Source organism: Scleropages formosus, chromosome 12 (assembly GCF_900964775.1).
Source record: "Scleropages formosus chromosome 12, fSclFor1.1, whole genome shotgun sequence".
NCBI classification, from domain to species: Eukaryota; Metazoa; Chordata; class Actinopteri; order Osteoglossiformes; family Osteoglossidae; genus Scleropages; species Scleropages formosus.
The window spans coordinates 17,398,007-17,421,361 of NC_041817.1; the positions used below are offsets into that span (position 1 = coordinate 17,398,007).

Genomic DNA, 23,355 nt, shown 5'->3' on the forward strand with positions numbered 1-23,355 from the left:
TACTAGTTGCTCCTTGCAGTTCAAAACCGTGTTTAAATTAAATGTCAAAAATCCTGACTAGATTAGACAGAGATGGTTAGTGATAATGAAAATATTTTTAAAAAAAAAGTCTGATAGACTTCAGTTTTCAAAACATGTTGGTGTTATTGTCGTGCATGAAATACCATTGATTTTTCCATTTTAATTTTATGTTACTTTTTTTCCGCCAGGAAACCGCTCATTTTTTTAACAGAAAGTAACGGTAATTCGACCCACTCACAGGGAATTTGCCTAACCACGTGATTTCAGAGAACGAATTAACCCCGTTATTTGAGAAAAACTAAATTAAAATGGAATAATTCCGAATAGAGATAAGACCATTAAGTGGACTACAGATATAAACTTTAGAGCTCATTAATTATAATCATGTTCTTTGGCACAAAACCTAGTACAGTCCAGTCTAGTAAACCTGGGCTTGAAGGCAGAGAAGCCTGTTGAAAGAACACCAATTTAGAAGCACCAGTTCATCTGAACAGCATGTGTTTAGACAGTGGGTGGGAAAGTATTTAAAAGAAAGATAAAACCCACACAGAACCGCAGAGAACATGGCAGAAATCTGCAGACACTGACAGGGCTTACTTTCACACTCCTACCAATCTGCTATTTATGCATCTGAGAATATTTTCAGAACACACAAAACACATTTACACAGTGCAACATACTTTGTCCCCTTTAGAAAATTAATTCTTTTCTGTGCTGAACTTTTTCATCCAAGATCACACTCATAGTGTATGAGACTAGAGCACATTATGTCAGATTTTAATTTTATCAGATTTATGCCATCATTCTTTCTCATATGGAATTCAGTGTGACAGATTATTTGCCTAGTACTCATTTATTGTAACAATTGTGAGAGGAAAAAATAAGAAAATGGAGTAGAAATGGTATGCATTAAATGTACAACTGATGTTTTCTGTAACTGCTGCAGAAAGGCCATTGTGTGAGAAGCAGGATGTACCGAAACAGCACCCCAACTGTAAGGGGTAACCGCCTCCGGCTCACACTGAAAGACAAGAAAATAAATAATGATGGCAGGTTGAGAGATGAGCCGAAAGGGTGTAGGGTGCTTGCTACATGATGCATACGCAAACTGAGCATGCGCTGATCATGCAGAAAGAAAGCCAACGAGAAATGTTATCGTATATGTAACATGCGCTTTTGGGACTATATATATGTGTGTATTGGATGCTCGGGGACACTCCCTAGTCTCTGACACAGGGGACTCTTCCTCCAGCTGGGGCGAAATCAAGTAAAATACTCTCTCCTATCTTGGTCCTTTGTTTCAGTTATGATGCGCTGTGTGGAAGAAATTCGATATAAACATTGATCTTGCATTATAAGTGAGATTCTGCACATTAGGAATGGAATATTTTGGATTCTCTATCAACACTCCAAGAAAAATAGTTTGTTACCCAACTACAATAAAAATATTTACAATGTTGCTAGTCTTACTGTCATGGCTGGTTCCGGGAGGAAGCGGGAGACCCAAGTGTGGAGTGGAATAAGGGCTTTATTCAGGAAAATCCAAGGAACTTTGTCACGGGACAGGCAAAAGGTCTCCGAGGCGCAAACGTTGTTGAAGGGGCAATTCAAAAGGCAAGGTCGGTACACAAGCAAGAGGTCAATGATCATAAAGAGGCACGAAGACTAGGGAGTAGGGTAAAGGGACTGGGAAAGGACTGAGGGATCCGGAAGGAGTTGAGAGATAGCAAGGAGGCTGCAAGTAACAAGGCTGAACAAGGTTCCGCGTCAGATCCTGCTCTGACGCTGCCTTTTATGCATAAGTCTGAGCCACACCCCGGGTGTTCTGCTTTGTGTTGGCGGCATGGGCGTGGCACTTACCCACCTAAGAAAATTATCTACTGCAAACTACTTTTCATATGCTGAATTTCTAATTTTGTCATGAGATTAGCTCTCCTTTACTACAGTAAGCAATTTTCTGCAAAATAACATTGCAGTACAAATTCTGTAAATTTGTCTAACCAGCCAGTAATCTTTTACAGCATTATTTATCCAAATTCATTTATAGTCATTTTGAAAAGCTTTACTTTGAACTTGGCTAAAAATGAATACACCATGTAGCATCAGCCCATCTCTTAGTCTTGTGTAATAATTAGGAAGTAAAGGGCTCTAACCTTAAAGCCTCTGCCTCCTTCTCTTGTGCCTTTCAATGGATAGTGGCATCTGTTCTTATCTCTGAATCCTTGCGTTATGAGAACTAGTTTGAAAATAGAATCTTCGGTTCAAGAATCACTTCATGATGACACATACAAGGCACAGAGAAACAATGAAACTTGGATGAAGTGAGGAACTACTATCCCACATTCTGGAGAGATCAGAACTGGCAACACCGGCAACTTTTCCGAAGTTTGAAATCTCGCAGAAGCAGAAAAGGTTGAAAAGCCACAGACTAAAATTCCCTTTTATTTTAAGAAAAGCATGCATGATACAGAGGTGTTCAGAAGTCATTACAATATGACTAATTAAACATACTTAAGTTTCTTTTATGTTTATTCACTTCTGACATTTAAAACTTAATCTTTGTTCATATTCTACATGGTTTTCAGTCCTACTTCACTTTATCATTGTCTTGTAAATCTCCCATCACATAACCCAGGAGAACACATACTTAAATATCCTCTTCATAGTCATCTGTCATAGCGTCGCACAATTCTAATTACTGGAAAGAGTCCCCCTCTGGAATCCAATACAAGTTAGAAGCTATGCAATACATTTATTGTAGGCAAATCTTTAAAAATCTTTACACTGACCCCACACAGACATAGGCCTATTATCACTTCACCAATTGTAAAGTCTACAAATAAAAGAAAAGATAAACATGCTGTAAAGCATACTCTGACATGGATTCTAGAAGTCAATATCACTTGAGTAGGTAATCAATTGATTAACATGCTTTTGTGATACGTACATTAGATTCCTAACTGCAACATAGGATACGTTGTGTTTTGGCGCCTTCCTTAGTCCCGCAAGATGAAGCGTAGGTTGACTGGCTTAGACGGTATGAGCAGCGTCCGGGTCTTGGGCAATAGGGAAGATCCTCCAGTTTCTGGCACAACCTTATAATGCTGCATTATCTGGGGTTCAAAGGGCGAGGGATCAAATACTGAATGACTGATCCACTGCACAAGAGCAAGAAAGTGCAATCTAACAGGCCTCTAATGGCTGTGTCCCACACTGAAAACAGCAGCCCTAATCACATAGCATACCTAAGTGACCAAAGCTTGTGCAGTCTGGCTTGTAGAACCTGTCCCTTTTCCAGTATCTTTTCAGAGTAAACTGTAAGCAATTCTTTCACATTTGATATTGCCTTGCAAAATCAGCCCACGTTTTAAGAATATGGATTACTATTAATTATACTGATAGGAATTAACGTGTGATATTTCATTTTGGAGGGGGTGCGGTGGCACAGTGGGTTGGACCACAGTCCTGCTCTCCGGTGGGTCTGGGGTTCGAGTCCCGCTTGGGGTGCCTTGCGACGGACTGGCGTCCCGTCCTGGGTGTGTCCCCTCCCCCTCCGGCCTTACGCCCTGTGTTACCGGGTAGGCTCCGGTTCCCCGCGACCCCGTATGGGATGAGCGGTTCTGAAACTGTGTGTGTGTGTGTGTGTGTGTATTTCATTTTGGTGAATTTTGATGTTGGACTTCTAGTGAGGTAATAGAAGATGTACATTTTGATTGTAACTGTATAACTACAGTCTTCTCTCTTGCCTTTAAAACATATCACAACCAACTCTTTTTTGCCCGCCAAGTATTTTTAGTTGCATGTCGCCTGGCGAAACTAGGCATCACTTGCAATGTGCATGGAATAGGTAAGCAATTTCAAGCACACCATTGTTCCCAAAAACACCACCACCCTTCTTTAATTCTTACCCGGGACAAGACGAAGTACATTTCCAACTCTGCTATTCTCCTGCCCAAGCAAGCTCGGACTCCAACCCCAAATGGGATGGAGCTGAAGGGGTGGTGCTGAAACCGATTTGGCCCATGTCTGATCCAGCGATTAGGAATGAACTTCTCTGGCTCTGGGAACTGCTTCTCATCATGGCTTGTTGCATAGTGACATAGATGGAATTGAGTCTGCCAGAGAGAGAGCAAGGGTGTGAAGAGATGGACAGGGCATGGAGGTAGATGCAGGCACAAGGTCAGAGTCCTACCTTCTTGGGGAACCAGTAGTTGTCAATAATGACTTCATTTTCCACTGTTAAGCGCCCATTTCCTGGAACCACAGGATATAGCCTAGAAAATAATTCAAGAAACAAATATAGCCTGTAACTTAACACGATTTCCAGAAACTGTCCAGCTCTTGAACAAACAGGACAAGGAGAGGCCCGCTTTTATGGACTGTATAGTGCTCTGACCATGTTATTTTGAAAATATTATGCTGCATTCAATATGCTAAAATCTATCACACCAGCTATTTTTCCGGTGGATCTCAGAGTTTTATATCGTGACATGCAAACGGAAAGTAAATTAAATACATTTCAAATATTTAACACCACCTTAAAAAGCTCAACTGTACCCACTTGTTTCAAAAACACCACCATCATCCCCGTTCCCAAGAAGAACAAAGTGAGCTGCCTTAATGACTATCGCCCAGTGGCACTGACCCCCATTGCAATGAAATGGATTTCCTCACCGATTTCCTCACTGCCAGCGTGTGCGAACTGGCAGTAATACCTCCTCCCCACTGATCCTCAACACCGACATTCCACAGGGAAGCGTCCTGAGCCTGGTGCTTTAATAATTCTCTCGTTCTGAGTTCTCTGGCTCTCAAATGGCATTATTGTTACTACTGTTACCATTATTTATTGCTATTGCTGTTGCACTACTCACTGTCATTGTCATTGTTTTGTTTGTGCAGTATTTCTATTGTCTCTGTCTTTGTCCATAGTCTGTGGAGAAGCATTCAGGAAGATTTTCATGATACATGTACATGGTATTTGTATCTATGACAATAAACTTGAAACAAAACTAAAAACTAAACTAATTTGACTTATTATGGGAGTAAATCTAAAGTAGAGTACATCTAGGACAATTACAACTTAGTGCTGAATTTGTTTATTACAATGTGGGCACAAATATGACATGAGACATGGATGCATTTTGGCTGCAGGCCTTCCTCAACATGTGCAGACACTGAAGAACTGCCCTCACGAACAGTCGTGTTGCAGCGTAATAAATGCACACACCGTCTGAAACCGCTTGTCCCATATGGGGTCACGGGGAGCCAGAGCCTAACCCAGCAACACAGGGCGAAAGGCTGGAGGACACACCCAGGATGGGACACCAGTCCGTCGCAGGACACCCCAAGCGGGACTTGAACCCCAGACTCATGGGAGAGCAGTACCCAGTCCCACCCACTGCGCCACCGCACCCCCCATGTAATGAACACTCTTTGTCCAATTGGTTTTAATATTCACATATTTTTTTGGGTCAGATGATCTTCATTGTTACAGGTAATATCACGTGACATCATATGTTTTATTCATTTGCATGTCTTATTAATGTCTGAAATGTGTCTCAATTCACATTTGTGTCTGCATTGTAATAAACAAATAGTTACAACAGTGCAGTCCAATTTCTTCAGAGGATACAGCAACTGTTGGAGTTATTTTTCCTCAACATGTGCGGTGAGCACCTTTTTATTTATATTTTAAAAAAAAAAAGCCAGTACTGTGGCACCACAAATACCGTTGTTGTCTCACAGCACTTTGATGGTGTGAGATGACATTGGTTTGATCACCATTCAATCTGTGGCAAGTTTGCATATACTCCCTCTTTCTGTTTGGGTGGGTTTTCTCTGGGTACTCTGTTTTTCTTCCATAGTCCAAAGACATGTTTCAGGTGAACTGATGATTCTTAATTGCCCACAGTATGCATGTGAGAACGAAAGAGTGCACTACATGGCCCTGGTGTATAGATGAGTAATTGACTGTAGGTAGTGTATTTAATATTGTAAGCCACCTTGAATGAAAAATTACTATTTATTGTAAGTTGCTTTGGAGAAATGTCTGATAAATGTAAATAAATGTTATACATAACAAGAGTTCTTTTCTATATTGTGGTCCTCTTCAACAGCATGAAAAAGTGTGGTTTCAGAGCTCATTAAAATGTACAATGTATTCTTCATTTATTGCCACTTACCACCAAATCATTTGTACAACTGTAAAAATATTAAAGTTCTCCCCACTCCTTGTGAACAGGTCTCTCTAGCTAAGAAATCAACTTAATTTCCATTAAGGGATGCCCACACGAACACAGGCCAAAACCGCCTGTCCCAAGTGGGGTTGCGGCAAGCCAGAGCCTGACCCGACAATACAGGGCATAAGGCTGGAGGGGGAGGGGACACACCCAGGACAGGACTCCAGTCCATCACAAGGCACCTCAAGCAGAACTCAAAACCCAGACCCACCAGTCAGCAGGACCTGGCCAAGCCCACTGCGCCACCGCACCATTAAGGGATGGCAAAACTAATGCAAATCATATCTATTCAACTGGCTATATATCTTGTCTAATGCAGCGCTTCAGCTGAAATTTAGAAAATTAGGCAGATTACACCCTGAATGGGATGCCAGTGCATCAGAGGACAACCACACATTCATTCACAAACCCATGTAACTCTACATAGCCTGAGCAGAACCCACATCTGAAACCCAAGTCCAGGAGCTTTGAACCAAAGGGACTATCTACTGTGCCACTATGCTGCCTGCATTATCTGGTCAGTGCTGTTTAATGACAGTACAACTTTTACGACCTCCTCTCACTCAGAACTGCTGAATCTCTCGCTATCTTTAAGAAGGTTCTTAAAACACCTCTTTCGGACTAATTTCGCCCATGATCTCCTACGTGCGTGATAAACATGAAATTGTTTATGTTCAATAATTTTGATTATAACTTCAATCATGGATAAACCTTTATGTAGCTACTTGTGTGATGTACAGTACATTAGTTAATATGGTGGAATATGACAAATTAACAGTGCTGTAGAATCACGTGCCTGCTTCCAAGTCTTTCTTTCTGTTGCTATAATGCAGTCATTCTACTTTTAAGTGAAATGTATGTTGCTTTGGAGAAAAGCGTCTGCTAAATAAATACATTTAATGATTGTTCAGACTTTTACATAAGTAAGTAGCTAACAGCAAAAATTTACCAAAGTATATGTACAGACTTGGAGGCTGTCAGAGATGGATTCCATAGAGACAAACTATGTAACACTATGTATTAATGTAACACCCCAATATGTAGCTACTCCAAATACCTACGGAGAAGGAAACCATCATTGCTCTAGTGGAATGAGAATGTCATTACAGAAAATCTCACACCAGCCTGCAACTGTGTGAGTAGAGCCAGTTGATAGAGGAGCATTGTGGCAAAGCTAATACCTCAGAATCTCCTTGATGACAGCTTTCAGGTATGGCATTCTGTTTAAATCTTCCGTGGAGGGTAGCTGTCGCCCTGGACACACCGAAGTGACCTCCTTGTAGAGTTGCTCTTGGGCTTCCTCATCTCGGGCCAGTTCGTACAGAGTCCAGCACAGAGTGTTGGAGGTCTGCAGAGCAAGACATTTTAGACAAGCTTATACAGTGGCAAGAAAAAGTATGTGAACCCCTTGGAAATTACTGCATTCATGTATAAATTTGTCTTAAAATCTGGTTTGATATTCATCTAAGTTACAATAATCAACAAACACAATCTGTTCTAATAACACACAAATTATTGTATTTTTCTTGTAAATATTGAAGATATCATTCAAATATTCATAGTATAGGTTGTGAAAAGTATATGGAAACCCTAGGCTAATGACTTCAACAAAAGTTATTTAGAGCTGGAAACTAGCAAACCTGGTGTGCAATTAATGAAACAAGATTGGAGGTGTGGTTTAGAGCTACTTGACTTATAAAAGCACTCAGACAATTTGATTTTGCTATTCACAAAAAGCATCTGTTGATGTGAACCATGCCTTGCAAAAGGAGCTCTCAGAAGACCTGCAATCAAGAGTTGTTGCATAAAGATACAAAGGGTTACAAAGTTATCTGAAAGAGCTTAGATATTCATCTGCCCACTGTTAGACAAATTGTCTATAAATGGAGACGATTTAGTACTGTGACTACACTCCCTAGAAGTGGCCATCCAGCCAGGATGACTCAAAGAGCAGGCCACACAATTCTCAGTGAGGTAAAAAAGAACCCTAGAGTGACAGCTAAAGACATGAAGAAATCATTGGAACTGGTTAACGTCTCTTTTATTTTCATGATTCTGCTATACGGAAAACATTGAACAGGCATGGTGTCCATGGCAGGACACCACAAATAAAGCCGCTGCTTTCCAAAAAAAAAAACATTACTGCGTGCCTGACGTCTGCCAAAGACCACCTTGATGCTCCAGCGTTACTAGGAAAATGCTCTGTGGACTGATGAAACTAAGGCTGAGTTGTTTGGGAAGAACACACAGCACTATATATGGTGTAAAAAGGGCACCGCATACCAACATGAAAACATCACCCCAACAGTTAAGTACGGTGGAGGGAGCATCATGATTTGGAGTTGCTTTGCTGGTTCGGGGCCTGGACCACTTGCCATCATTGAAGGGAAAATGAGTTCCCAAGTTTATCAACATATCCTACAGGACAATATCAGGGTGGCTGTGTGCCACCTGAAGGTCAGTAGAAGTTGGGTCATGCAGCAGGATAATGATTGTAAACATTGAAGTAAATCCAGTACAGAATGGCTTCGAAAAAAGAAAATCTGCCTTTTGGAGTGGCCCAGTTAGAGCCCAGACCTTAACCCCCCAGAGATGCTGTGGAACAACCTCGAGAGAGCTGTTCACACAAGACATCCTAAGAATATGGCTGAGCTGAAGCAGTTCTGTAAGGCAGAGTGGTCCAAAATTCCTCCTAAATGTTGTGTAGGTCTAATCCGCAGCTACCGGCAACGCTTGGTTGAGGTTACAGCTGCCAAAAGAGGATCAACTAGTTACTGAGTCCAAGTGTTCACTGACTTTTTCCACAGCACCGTGAATGCTTAATGATTTGTGTTCAATAAAGCCATGAAAGATAATTGTGTGTTAGCTTAAGCAGATTGTGTTTGTCTATCCTTGTGACTTTGAAGATGAGATGACATTTTGCCCAATTAATGCAGAAAACCAACTAATTCCAAAAGGTTCACATACTTTTTCTTGCCCCTGTACATAGTGCTTTGCAGGAGTATTCAAAGCAGGAAAACACATTCTTTGAATGTTCTTTAATTTTGCAATACAAAAAAGGAAAAAGACAAGGTGGGTGCAAGTGTCATGTTTAAATTTGATCTCTCTTCTTCTGTGTGGTTTTCAGTGTCCCATTCAAACTCCACATGGGAAACCTTTCCAAGGAGTCTGAATACTTTTGCAAGACACTGTCTTACAGGTATTAAATGTTCACTTGACAGTTTCTTTTTTCTATTAAACATAAAATTTCCTATAGTTATCAAAATCTCTAGGCTTCCAGGGTTAGTCAACTGACTGGAGGTTTTGTTCTTCGGATTAAATCGCGTACGGGACATTGGTTCTCTTTTTTTTTTTCCCCCCCATTTAGCTTCGCTTCACTTGCCAGAAGCATCGTCAGGGTGTGACCACATGTTGTAGAAGTTAACTGGGGAATGGCATGTTTGATGAGTGTGGGTGTATTTAGGGGCGGGAACGGGGTCGGAGGTCGTAGCAGGTGGTCCTAATAGGCGGTGTCCCCGCTGTGTTTTCCCTTTGCACCCTTTCCTTCATATTACAGGATGGCTCGCTGAACAGAGTTTTAATGAGAGGCAGCTGGGTTGTTGTCGGACCGGCGCAAAGACGTGAGAGGAGGGGTGTCCAGGCACTTGATATTTTGAAGCCCTCTTCCCCATCGAAATTGTCGGGGTGCTTCTCTCTCTCGCTTGCCTCCCTCACTATACGGCTCCTGTACCCGAGAGCAGGCGCGAACACTGTAGTCTCCTCAAAGCGGATCTCCTGACCAGTCTGCAGTGAACGTTCGGCCCCTGCTAAGTCAATGTTATTGTTCCTCGTGGCTCTTAGGTGTTCTTGGAGACATGTAGAGATAAGTCGACCTGTCTTGCCCGATGTATGTTTTTCCACAGCTGCAGGATATACGGTACACTCCGGTGGTCTTCAATGGCAGGTGATCTTTAACTGCGCCGAGTAGTCTTTTTGTAGTGGAACCGGTGATTAAACCAATGTCCCATACACGGTTTAATCCAGAAGAACAAAACTTCCTATAGTTATGTTTATTTCCTGGGAACAGTTAGTGGAGTATATGATCATTCACAATATTCAGTCAAGCTGTGAGGTGGGTACTGTCAGGAGTTTGGGTATACTCCTTCAGAGCTCAGTGCTTCAGGATGTCATCAACCTTGAAGTATGAAAACACCAGCCCTAACCCTTCAGCAAGAGACAGCAGAACAGTTCCTGAATCACCAGGTCAGGTACCGTAGAGACATGCCTCTCTCATCCGGTTACATAACATTTATGAGGAGCCTGTAGGCCAAAGCATCCTGTTATTCTCTGTTCGAGGCCGTATCCATGTGCTCTGTTCATCAGGAGCCCTGATGTATTTTTCAACTACCACCACCCCCTTTTAACAAGTCATATTTTGTCATTTTTAAAATGTTTTACTAAATTTTAATTTAAAACTATACTTTGCCACAGTTCTGCTATAGAACAAGCTAAATATTTACTGTAATGATTTCATACTATAAAATCCAAAAATAGCTATATATGCCTGTAAGAGAGAAGAGTGCAAATGCAACTAGCATGACAAGTGTGTGTCCTCCCAGCTCTGATCAAATATACTGACATTATCTATGGTTTCTACGCTCCTTTTAACTGCAGCTCAATTTGGAAAAAAAATAAATATTACACTCTATGAAACAGCAGTCTACTGGCTGGCTGCAAGAGATGTATGCTGCTGCTGAGGTGTGTGTGGAGTGTTCACCGTGTCAACTCCACCCAGGAGCAGCTCTGTGATGGTGATGTAAACCTCAGCCAAAGAGAGCTTGTTGCTGGACAGCAAGTGGGTCAGGTACATCCCCTTCACCTGTTCACCCTGGTTCACCTTAGTGTTGATCTCCTCAACTTTTTTGTTGATTATCTGGGTTGCTGCAAACACAAACACATGGTCAAAGTGCATATAAAGCACTTATTGTATTTCTATGAAAATTATTAGTGGTATGAGTAAAAACAGTATTCCCTGTGTTTCTTTTTTTTTTTTTCTCGGTTTTCTCTCTAATGCCCTTGTTTTGGCTTTAAACCCACATTCTCAGACCCATCCTGTCTCTATAGCTTGCGCTCAACATACCTACATCATACAGGTCATCCCAGGCTTTGACAAAACGTCTCCAAAAGGGTAGGAAACTGCGAGTCCAGCGGGGAAAAAAACAGCACGGTTTCTGAGAGGGTCAACATCTCGCCCACAGCAGAGATGAAGCGAACCGTGTCAGGAGGGATTTCATCCTGCAGACAGCCGAGCCGCGTCTCGAAGACGATGGAAGAGGCACCTGGGAAAAGTTACAAATATTAAGAGGTATTAGGATGAGACCTGGTGTGTGCAGTAACAGGACTGGATGGCCAGTCACACAAAAGGTTAATGTTCTGGGTTTTATGCTTCAGTGTACAACAGAAATTCCAGGAAAGTTGCTTGAGGGGAAAAAAAAAAAAAAGTTAGAGAGGAGTGAAAGAGCTCAACTGTGAAGTCCAGAGTCTCACAGATACTGAATTAGTGAAAAAGGTAGGACAGCAGCAGAATATACCTTTATTTTTATATAAAACTACTGTAATAAATTTCTCATAGGGACATTATGCAATATAGGAGGAGTAATTTAACATGGCTAACTGGCAGCAGACTACCTTCAAAGCCAAACTTGTAGAGTTCCCCATTGAGGTCAAAGATAGTGGCTTGGTCCTGGCTGCGCAGCCGCAGACGCTCCATCCTCTTCAGCAGATCACTCACTACATCATGAACAATGGGAGCGTACATGGACACCTCCTGGAGCTTTAGCAGCTTAGGATTCAGGACGCTGCGTAACCGATGCCACTCTGGGCCTTTGCTGGGGTGACAAAATGAGAAAATAAGTTGGACATCACAGTATATAGTCCAGCACAGCATTTGCCGACCGACGCTGTGCGAGTATAAAAGTGAAACCGCGTTGGATGTCACTCACTCGACGTGAAGCCCGTATGCTTGTCCTCGCATGTCCCGGTACTCCTTCCAGTGTGCCAAGAAGGAGCGAGTTGGGTACCGACCCTCCTGTCGGATCACCTGTTCTATTAACTCTGGTGCTGCCACATTAATAAGATTAAATGGGCCAAATTGCGAGCGCCAGATTGGGCCGTATATCCGCTGGTGCTCAACCTACGGGCAGATGCAAGGTTAGAATAAGTTGGTCTGCAAAGTCAAACTGTGGCCTAGAAGTTCAATAACGTACCGAAAATTTCTTCCTTCATTTTAAGGCTTCATGGTTGTGCTATAGTTAAGTATACACACAGCTACTTTAAACTGAGCTCGTAACAAACACTTTGGTGGTACAATTTTAATCAATCGCTAAAAACTAAATTTTCAAACCTCTCAGTACTTGATGCTATCAGTTTTGCTTTCAGTCCATAACCTTACTGCATTTTCATCCAATAGCTTTCAAGAATTCACAAATCAACATCATCTTATCAAGACATTAATAGGCACAAGGAAGGAAATAGTCCATCGCAGCACCCAACCACCTGGGTTAGTTATACACCTACTAAACTAGATCAGTAATAAACAAAAGCCACCACTATACAAAAGCACATTTCTGATCACAGGTTATTCTTACATCGCAAGAGACTGTGTTTGACTGTTATCATGTATATCTGATGTACCCTCAGTGTGAATGTGCATGACGGTAATGTTTAACATTTTTTCTGCTAGATAAATTGACATTTGATCTCCACGACACCACCATTGAACTCTAGAACAGGACACCTTTTTTGAAACCCTTTGAATCAACTTCTGCTTCCTTACATACAAGATTAAAATTAAGCCTTCTGACAGGTTGCCAACTTACACACACACACACACACACACACACACACCCCCCCCACCTGAACCGCTTGTCCCATACAGGGGCGCGGGGAGCCAGAGCCTAACCTAGCAATACAGGGTGTAGGGCTGGAGGGGGAAGGGACACACTCGGGACAGGATGCCAGTCCGCCGCAAGGCACCCCAAGTGGGACTCGAACCCCAGACCTACTGGAGAGCAGGACCCGATTCAACCCACTGCGCCACCATACCCCCCTCGGCCAACTTACGTTTTACATTTATTTATTTAGCAGATGCTTTTCTCCAAAGCGACTTCCAATGGATACTATGTAGTGTTATCAGCCTACACACCTTATTCACCAAGGTAACTTACACTGCTAAATACACTACTTTACAGTGGGTAACTACTCTTAACCGAAGACTCTGTTGTCTTTAACAACTGCATCAGCAGAGTAATGTAATTAAGGTCTTTCACCCTGTAAATTGCAACTTGGATGTGGCCCCACTCTCACCCCCCACTGTATTTCTGCTATACTCTGAATAGTTCCAGGAAAAATAATAATACTAAAGTCCCACACAGGTAGCTGGGTCAAATTTTTTAATTTCACAAAAGCCAGTTGGAAACTGATGGGTTGATTACACATTATTACGAGATAGTTGGGAGTCACCTAGTCACCCTAACCATCTCTTAATAATGTGTAATCAACTCATTCTGTTGGAAGTCGCTTTGGAGCAAAGCAATAGGCTTGGTTTAGCAAATGGCCTAAAATTATAAAGATGCATCTTTAATGTTTTCATCATCCAGTGAACCCCACACCAGCACCCAAAGCAGCCCAAAGGCATGTTAGACCAGGCAAGTATTATTTCACCATACACACCATTTCAGCAAGAACATCTACATTTACTCATTTAGCTGATGCTTTTCTCCAAAGCACCTTGAAATGTTAAGCTTCTTACACCGGTTTACCTGTTTATACAGTCAGGTAATTTTTTCTGAAGCAAGTCAGGGTAAGTACCTTGCTCAAGGGCACTACAGCTGGAGGTGGGATTTGAACCTGCAACCTTTTGGGTCCAGCAGTTCAAGCAACTAAGCTACCAGTTGGCCCCGATACTGCGGATTTATATGCATTTGTATATTGCCACCTGTACAGAACTAGGAACTCAAGGGTTTTTCTTCGGAAACCCTCGACAGATACTGATCTACAGCACAGCGCACGAGCACCGTGTACTTCAGTACACACTCTGTACTGGACCGAGCGGAGCCGCAGTTCCACTCGCAGCACATTGACACCTCCGCACGTGAGTCCACTCAGCAACCACCACCACCACCAGTGACAAACACACAGTGTCCGGGCTCTAATACTACAGCAGGACCATGGTAAAACACATTAATGCAAGTGGTAAATCCAGTCCGACCACTTGCACTTCTGGATCTTCTTAAAAAGCTGTTGGATTTGTAATAAGTGCCGTTGCGTTGGCAACTAGAAAAGGCAGTGGTTAAGGACCTGTGCGGTACGGTAACGGTGTAGTAAACAGACGCTTATTCAACTGACTCCGAAAGAGCTGAAGTGAGTTACGTACACAGAGCCACCAAACAGTGAAAAGCAGAAACACAAGTTGGGTTCAATCATGATGAGAAGAACGCAGAGAAGAGCTCTTCCTTGATGCGTATTTTTTTTTATTTTTTTTTTACCTGCATGGCGTGACTCTTATCCGCGTATCCCTTAACAAAGAGCCAGTAGGCGGTGGTGGCCAAGTTCGGTCCCGGCAGGTCGTCCATGGTTTTGTAATCATGTCTCCGGTTCGCGGCCGCCGGCGTCTGCAGGTTCAAACGGGAGCCTCCCGATCGGAGCCCGCGGTTCGGGCTGCGGTTCGGGCTGCCGCTCAGGGCACGCGGAGCCGCCGAGGTGCGCCCACGAAGTCCGCAAAACAGGGTCGCTCTGAGCACGAAGCAGAAGGACGACGACGACGACATGTCGGAGGAGGGCCGGGCGGGGGGGCAAGAGAATAAGCCGCTCCGCTCGCGCACACTGTCACTGACTGACCACGAATGCCCCTCGAGCGCGAGCGCTCCCAAAAAGTGAATGTCACGGCCACGCCCAAAGACGCCTGCCTGGTGTTCGCAATTTTCGAATGCGACGCGTTCCTGGAAGGCAGTGCTACTAGTACTCTGGTGTTACGCCACCGACTAAACTTACGAGTCGTCGCCTTCGCAGCGTTGTGCTCTAGTGAAACTTCCCGGAGCTGCACTAGACTAGTGCTGGTTTATGATTTCCACGACAAGCCATAATAAATAAGTAAGTTCCGTACCCTGCGTCGTCGAGAAAGATTTTGGTACAGAGATTCTGTATTTTGTGGAAAGCACCCTGAACCTGTTTTGGAGTATTCTGGCAGTGCAGATGAACTTTAACACACATGACAGCAAAAAAAGCGTAAAACGTCAGGAGCTGCTTGCCCTGAGTGGGGTCGCGGCGATCCGGGGCCTATCCCAGGGACATGGGGGCTGCGACACACCAAGGATGGGACGCCAGTCCCCCACAGGGGACCCCAGGCAGGGCTCGAGCCCCAGACCCGCCACACAGCGGGCACCGGCTGAGCCTGCTGTGCCACCACGCCCCCCCCAAGTGTAAAACTCCATCAATATGAATATTAGTTATCATAAACCGCTGTGGTTGATGGTTGAACTGAAGGTGATTTTTTTTTCCTACGGATCAGAATGGATCACCAACCCACCCAAGGGTGTCTGGCTCAACACACTGTCTTACTCGACAGGAATAAATTTCTCCATTCATCATTTCCGATAATTAAAATCTTTATTCAATAAATAAATCCTAAAAACTGCCATGCAAACACACACACACACTTTCTGAACCACTTATCCCATACAGGGTCGCAGGGAACCGGAGCCTAACCCAGCAGCTCAGGGCGTAGGGCTGGAGGGGACACACCCAGGACGGGACCCCAGTCCATCGCAAGGCACCCTAAGCAGAACTCGAACCCCAAACCCACTAGAGAGCAGGACCCGGTCCAACCCACCGTGCCCCCGTACCCCTAGCTATGTGAACAATAAAATTTTAAATGAAACAATAAAATCAATGAGACCAACTGAAGGTGATATTTTTGAAAGCCAAACAAATCGTTTGAACCGTAAATTTTTGTTTTTATACTTGTCAACGCAGTTTTTTCTTTTTTTTTTTTTTTTTTTACGGATCAGAATGGATCACCAGCCTACCCCAAGGTCTCTGGCTCCACACACACTGTCCAAATCAACAGAAACCAATATCTCCATTCATCATTTCCGGTAATTAAGATCTTTATTTAATAAATAAATCCTAAAAAACTGCCATGCCAAAAATAAAATCAAATCAAAAAATAAAATCAATAAGACCAACTAATATGAAAAAAAACCCAAGGCAGAACCTTTCACACACTAAAAAAGAACATACCCCAAGGCTTAAAACCACACACACACACACACACACACACTTTCTGAACCGCTTGTCCCATACGGGGTCGTAGGGAACCGGAGCCTAGCAACTCAGACGTAAGGGCTTAAAACCAAGATAATAAATAATTCAAAGGAAACTTACCCGGTAACATTCACTGCTCAAGATGGGTGGTCCCCTGGCCTGTTCCCAGGGTGTTACCGTACACCTTACCTACCGTTTGTGGGTGATTTTCTTTTCACCACAAGTCTCCCCCCCAGGGTGAAGGCTCAACGCAGTTGTGGTCACTTTGTATACTTACATTTACGATGTAACCCGATGCTGTCCGCATTCCGCTAGTGACGCCACTCTATGCAGATGACCATGTCGGAATATGGTTATTTATCTGATTTGTGGTAGGAAGAAAAGACTCAATTCAGCAAGACAGTCAGATTGCGTTGGTCAGCCTGGACCAGGAGAAGGCATTTGATTGGCTGGACCATACTTTTATGTTTAACGTCTTGGGCAGATCGGGATTGGGCCCCACCTTTCTCGGGTGGGTCCAAACACTTTATAATGAGGTTGGTAGCCGGGTTATTATTAACGGCTTTCTTGGAGAGTGGTTGCCCAGACGAGTGGGGTCAGACAGGGGTGTCCACTGTCTCCCCTCCTCTACGTTTTGTACGTGGAGGCGTTGGCGGCGGCAATTTGGGTCCATCCGGGAATAGATGGGTTGCTCATTCCAGGAGGCGGGGGCAGGACTGTTAAATTGACCCAATATGCAGATGATACAGTTCTGTTTGTATGTTCCGACCGCTCACTCGCCCAGGTGCTGCACCTGACTCAGACGTTCGGTGGGGCCTCAGGTTCGGCGCTCAACCTCGGGAAGACAGAGGTGAAGTACTTTGGATTCTGGGGAGCGCAAAAAGACACCTTTGGTGGTCTCTTGCTTTGTAGCGGTTCCCTCAGAGTGCTGGGTGTGAGTTTTCTTTCAAAAGGAGGAGCCTGGGTCAACTGGAAGGAGCGTCTTGCAATAGCTAGGCGGAAGATGGGGCTGTGGAAGGCAAGGTCTCTGTCCTTCCTGGGTAAAACACTGATCTTGAAAGTTGACATCCTCCCGACATTACTTTATTTGGCTCATGTCTACCCCATGCCTCACAATTTAAGGAACGGGTTTGTGAAAGACGGTTTGGTTTGGCATGGGGTGGGAAGCATGAGTTCGTGAGGAGGGAGGTGATGTACCTAGGGAAGGACAGGGGCAGAAGGGGGGTTCCTGATTTCCCCCTAAAATTTGATTGCCTCTTTTTCCGCACTGTTTCCGTCTGGCAGCTCCCCTGGAACACCCACACCAACATTTTATTCGCCTCTGGCTGTCCTTCCCGTTGTGGCATTTGGTGAATTCGTGGTCCACTGCTGGACCAAAGGCTGAGTCTCTGCCAGATCACTATAAACAGATGGTGACATGGAGCAAGATCATTCTGAGAAACACTGATGCAAATACCCTCCTCAAGCACAAAGTGTTATATAATGCCTTGTTGGAGAGGAGGGGAACGCGAGTGATGTTAGGCCTTGGGGAAGACACTTGGGCCCGAATTTAGCCAAAGGGGCTTGACAATAGGCTGCAGGATTTAAACTGGCAGTGTCTCCATGAAACACTACCCGTAATGGAGAAACTTTACAGGTACGGGTTGACCGGACGTCCCGACCGCCCGCGACCCCAGTGTTTGGGTGCAGAAACGATTAAACACGTTTTTTGGGATTGCGGTTATGCCGGGACATCTTGTCATTGGTTGAGCCCTTGTGCGGAGAGTTAGACGGCGAGATGGCATCGACTTCTGATAATATCATGAAGGGACTGTCCCCCAAGGTAAACAAAGGAACCTCCGGTAGGATTTGGTTGATTGTGAGTTTGACAAAGAAAGAATTGTGGAATGCACGTATTCACCTTTTCCGAAAGGGGTTGAAAACGGGAGCTTATGGTGTCTTTTTAAAAATCCGAGCTGAACTGAAGTTTAGAATAAAGCGGGATCGGATTTCCTGGGGCTACCACGAGGCAAAGGACAGATGGAAAGGCCTCGTGGATAAATGTGTCTGAAGCTCTGAGGATGGACGTCTGCTTTATGGAACTGCATTCTTTGAAAACATATTGTACTTTCTTGTATCTTACCCCTTTCTATATTTATCTTCTTTTATATTTGCTTGTGGGGGGTACAGTGGCGCAGTGGGTTGGACTGAGTCCTGCTCTCCGGTGGGTCTGGGGTTCAAGTCCCGCTTGGGATGCCTTGCAAGAGACTGGCATCCTGTCCTAGGTTTGTCCCCTCCCTCTCCGGCCTTATGCCCTCAGTTGCCGGGTTAGGCTCTGGTTCCCCATGGGACAAGTGGTTCAGAAAATGTGTGTGTGTTTGTTTGTGTGGCTTTTATTTGTATAGTATTTATTCACAGATTTTAGTAGTTTTGTGTTGTCGGGTTTGTGCACTTTTAACTAACATTCTTTTAACTTATGTGGGTTTTATTTGTATAGTATTTTATCTATAGATTTTAATGGCCTTGTTTTATCAGGTAATTCTGTGCATTTTGAGCCTTTTATATTGATGACTACTCATGTGTATGTCTGTTTTGTATTTATTTGTTTTTAGGGGTATGATCAAGTTTTATACTGCAATTTATAAGTATTTTATGTGTTTTGAAGGAAGTATGTATGTTACATGATGACTTCAGTTGAGCTGCTATTGGGGGACAGTCCTTTTGTGGGTATGTTGGTGTGGGGAAGACATGGGTCAGTTATATTTTCTGAAGCCAGAAGGGGATTGTTATGGGAAAGACTTTGTCTTGACAATGTATTTTATGTAATAGTTGTTTAGTAATTTTGTTGACCAACTGTAGGAAAATGGTTTTGGGTTTGTTTGATTGTGGATTTTTAATGTTTGCTTTGGTTGTGTGTATTATTGATAACTTTATTTAATAAAGTTTGGGAAAAAAAAAAAAAAGTACATTTATTCGTGCGCGCACACGGGTGAGCCTCCCAGAGAGAGTCACACTGGGGAGTTACACCGGGACAAGCAGAATAGAGAGATTTTTACAGTCTAGGGTGGGGTTAGTAAATTTACGCTAATATAACTGTTAGTTCAGCCTTGTGCCTTGTTCTTCTTATAGACGCGTGGGTAGGCTAAGTAACTCCTTTCGATCCCACGGGAACAGTTTCTTCATGTGATGTTGCCACCTTATCTTTGAGCAGCAGCAGACCAGGTGCAGTTATTAGTGTGGCCGAGCATCTTCAACACTGGGTGTGTTACATTTTCTTGCAAGCAATTATGACACACAATCCCTTATCCATAGTTTAAAGGCGAATAAAGAGCCTTACAAAAAAGTAAAGTGAACAACTGATGAAAATTTCTCTCACAGATTATACAAAATTTGCTTTTAAGTTTTCATTGAAAGATATATTTATTTATTTTTCTGGCAGTGACCATGCCATTGATCATCTTGTTAATTTTTTTTCGCGTTGCGTTGTAAATTTTTCATTCGCAAATACAAACTTCTCAAGACTTTGCCTAGATTCGATGTCTTCATTGCTGAGATTTCCCTTATTGTAAACTCTCTTAAACTCATTCATTGATAACAATAAGAATAACAAGTTTATTAAGAATTATGACCACGTTTTTTTGTATTGAATGAGGTGCTACTGTTTTTTTTTTTTTTCCTTCCTTTTCCCAGTGGTTGCACACTTCACTCATTTTCCTCTAATGCAACTATTTACAATAAACATTTTCCCGCTTAAACTCGCGGTAACGGGTCGTTCCAATATTTTTGCAGAAGACAAGACGTAGTACTAACACATGACAGGAGGAAAAAACAACATTATAATTATATTGGACAGCCAAGCAGGTTTCGGCATGTGATCTGCTGCTGGGTGCTCGTTCAGACACGTTTGAAAAAGAAACGAAGTATCAAAAGTCAGCCTAAGCGAACTTTGCATATTTACTTTGTTACTGTGAAACCTAAACCAAATATGACTGTCTGTGATTGTGAAATCGAATCACGTGGTTTCGTCTGAACGCCGCGCTACAAACGCGCAGTTGTTGTCGTTGTTGCTGCTGGTGTTTTATCTACAGTATCGAGAATGATTAAACATGATTAAATTAATATTTGTGAAGCTACATCATCAATAACGTTAAACTAAACAAACAATTTCGATGTAATTCTTAAACGTTTTCACTTCGATCTCTATTGCTTTCGTACCGAATTTTCAGTTTAATCGCACGAAACTAAATACATTTAGGCTGTGCGTATGATATTGTAAATTAACGGTGTCATTTTAATTTTTCTAGTTGTTTATACCGCCTACTGTTGCCATTCAATCAGTGATATATGGAAATTATGATTTGCGAGTAACATTATGATTACACACACACACACACACACACACACACATTTTCAGAACCGCTTGGGGGGGTGACACCAACCCTAGTGACGCCACTGTTTGCATTTATACATCATGAATATTTATTTATACGTGAAACAAGTTGCCTCGAGGTTGCAATACCAACACTGTCCTCAGAGCGGCAGTAAGAGTGATTATGGTGGATCCGTTACTGTTTATTTATGTGACATCATGGGGTCACATTCATTCATTCATTCATTCATTCATTCACTTTGGCAGCACAGTGACACAGCGAGTAGCACTGCTGTCTCACAGCACCTGGGTGGTGTGAGAGGACATGGGTTCGATCCCTGCTCAGTGTGTGGAGTTTGCATGTTCTCCCCGTGTCTGTGTGGGTTTCCTCCGGGTGCTCTGGTTTCCCCCCACAGTCCAAACACATGCTCTTCAGGTTTGCCCATAGTGTGTGAGTGACAGAGAGAGTGTGTTCCACTGATGTATGGATGAGTGACCCATTGTAAGTAGTGCATCTAGCAGCGTAAGTCACTTTGGTAAATAATGTGTGTGGGATTATAACACTACATAGCGTTCATTGGAAGTCATTTTGGAGAAAAGTGTCTGCTAAATAAATAAAGAAATTTCACTAACAAGTTGTCTTGATTAGGATCACAGAGGTCCAGAGTCTATCCCAGAATCACTAGGTACAAAGTAAAGGGGGGGTGAACCTTGGGCGGGACACCAATCCATCACAGTGAAGCCACAGCTATATATATTGCTGTTCGTCCATCGTTGTCAACCTTGACCTCAGCATCTTTATTGATTGGCTAACTGGCCTCTGTGCGTCTGACGATGGCTGAGTAAACCAATTTGGGCATGGAATATCCTGTCACACGTCAGGCAGACATGTGATGACACTGTTGATGATGTGTGAGCTCTGAACTTTCGCAGCTCATGTTTTGAGCCTCAGCAGTTTACCTCACTTTGGTGGTTTTGCAACATTTGTCAGCAAAGCTGTGCCATGCTGGACGGTTCAGTGCGAGGGTTTCCCAGGTGGTGGTGTCGCTCTCAAGGGACTTCAGGGAGGCCTTCGTGCTGAACATCATGCTAAACAAGTTGGGTGCTAGAGCACACCCTTGTCTGATGCTGTTGGCAATTGGAAATGCCTCAGATGCTTCACTATCATCCAGGATAAGACCCATCATACCATCAGTATGAATCTGTCTGGACAGCCAAATTTTGCCACGATTTTCCACAGGCTCTGGTGCCTAAGAGAGTCAAAGGCTTTCGTGAGGTCTACAAAAGTGTAGAGTTCACAATTCTGCTCTCGGCACTTCTCTTGTAGTTGGCTAGCAGCAAAAATCGTGGCAATGGTTCCGCGTTCCTTGCGGAAGCCACACTGCATTTCTGGCAGTAAGCCCTGCTCCAGGTGAATAATCAGACAGTTCATGAGGACTCTCACAAGGTGTGGTGTTCAAATTTGTCATAGAAATTTATCATAAAAACTAAGCATGGCAACTGGTAATATTTCTTTGTAACGTGTTTTAAGGCAGTGCAGTGTTATGAAAATGGAAAATCACTGTGGAACAGGCTGTACGAGGCACCAGGGTGAAGTGGCCCGATAATGGTCCTTGCTTGCGTACCAAGACCACCTTAAAGCAGGCAGATGTTCCTTCCTTGCCTGCAACAGCAAGGTCAGTTTAAGAAAAAGCTGGATGGTGGGTGCTGGATGTTTCTGCCAATGGGCGAAAGGTTTTGAGAACAAAAAGAATGGAGAGCTACTGAGACCAGAGAAGTGGACACACCTGTTGCAGCACCTACAAATGCATTATGTAGGAGCTTGCAAAATAAAGAAGAGCAACAAGGAACGATCAAGGAGACAACTTCCGGGGCTCTCCCGCCGACTGATGTTGTCGTGCAAAGTATTGCGTCTGAGTGCATTCTTTCAGAGTCTCCTATGGCTGAACAGGACAGAGGAAAATTTCTTCCACAAAGGACTTTCCCTGTTGTGGAGAGCAGCGAGATCCCACAGTGATTGTCGCATATCTGGTAATTGCCCTTCCTCTTATAGAGGTGTGCAATGGATGCCTCTCTAGGTTCCTGTGGGATGGATCCTTGCTTTCAGAAGGACTAAAACAGCTCGGTGAGTTTCTGTAGCAGCATAGGACCACCCACATTGTAGCCCTCTACTGGTATGCCATCTGACCCGGGGGCTTTGCCGCTTGACAGCTGACTGACGGCCTTCTTCAGTTCACCCTCACCTAGTGGTGCATCCATGGGGCATCTTGTAGATTACCTCGTTGATGAGTGAAGGGCAGTTGAAAATGGCTTCAAAATGTTCACCCATCTCTGGAGGATCTGTGACTTCTCTGTAATGAGTAATGCCATCTAAGCTCAGGATGGGAGAACTCCTAGAAGACTGTGGTCCATAGTGTTGAGGGCTTCATAAAACCACTTGGAGTC

At 43.5% G+C, this 23,355-nt stretch overlaps 1 protein-coding gene across 1 annotated transcript; it reads right to left on the bottom strand.

Moving 5' to 3' along the window:
- Nucleotides 1–2,465: 2,465 nt before the first annotated feature.
- On the bottom strand, nucleotides 2,466–15,453 carry LOC108920694 (cytochrome P450 27C1). Its single transcript, XM_074559710.1, is given in 10 exon segments — nucleotides 2,466–3,134; nucleotides 3,930–4,136; nucleotides 4,214–4,295; nucleotides 7,442–7,608; nucleotides 11,017–11,180; nucleotides 11,380–11,458; nucleotides 11,460–11,578; nucleotides 11,928–12,127; nucleotides 12,242–12,432; nucleotides 14,786–15,453. Coding segments are annotated over 10 exon segments (1,608 nt in total). The 5' UTR covers nucleotides 15,068–15,453; the 3' UTR covers nucleotides 2,466–3,017.
- Between the last annotated feature and the right edge of the window lie 7,902 nt (nucleotides 15,454–23,355).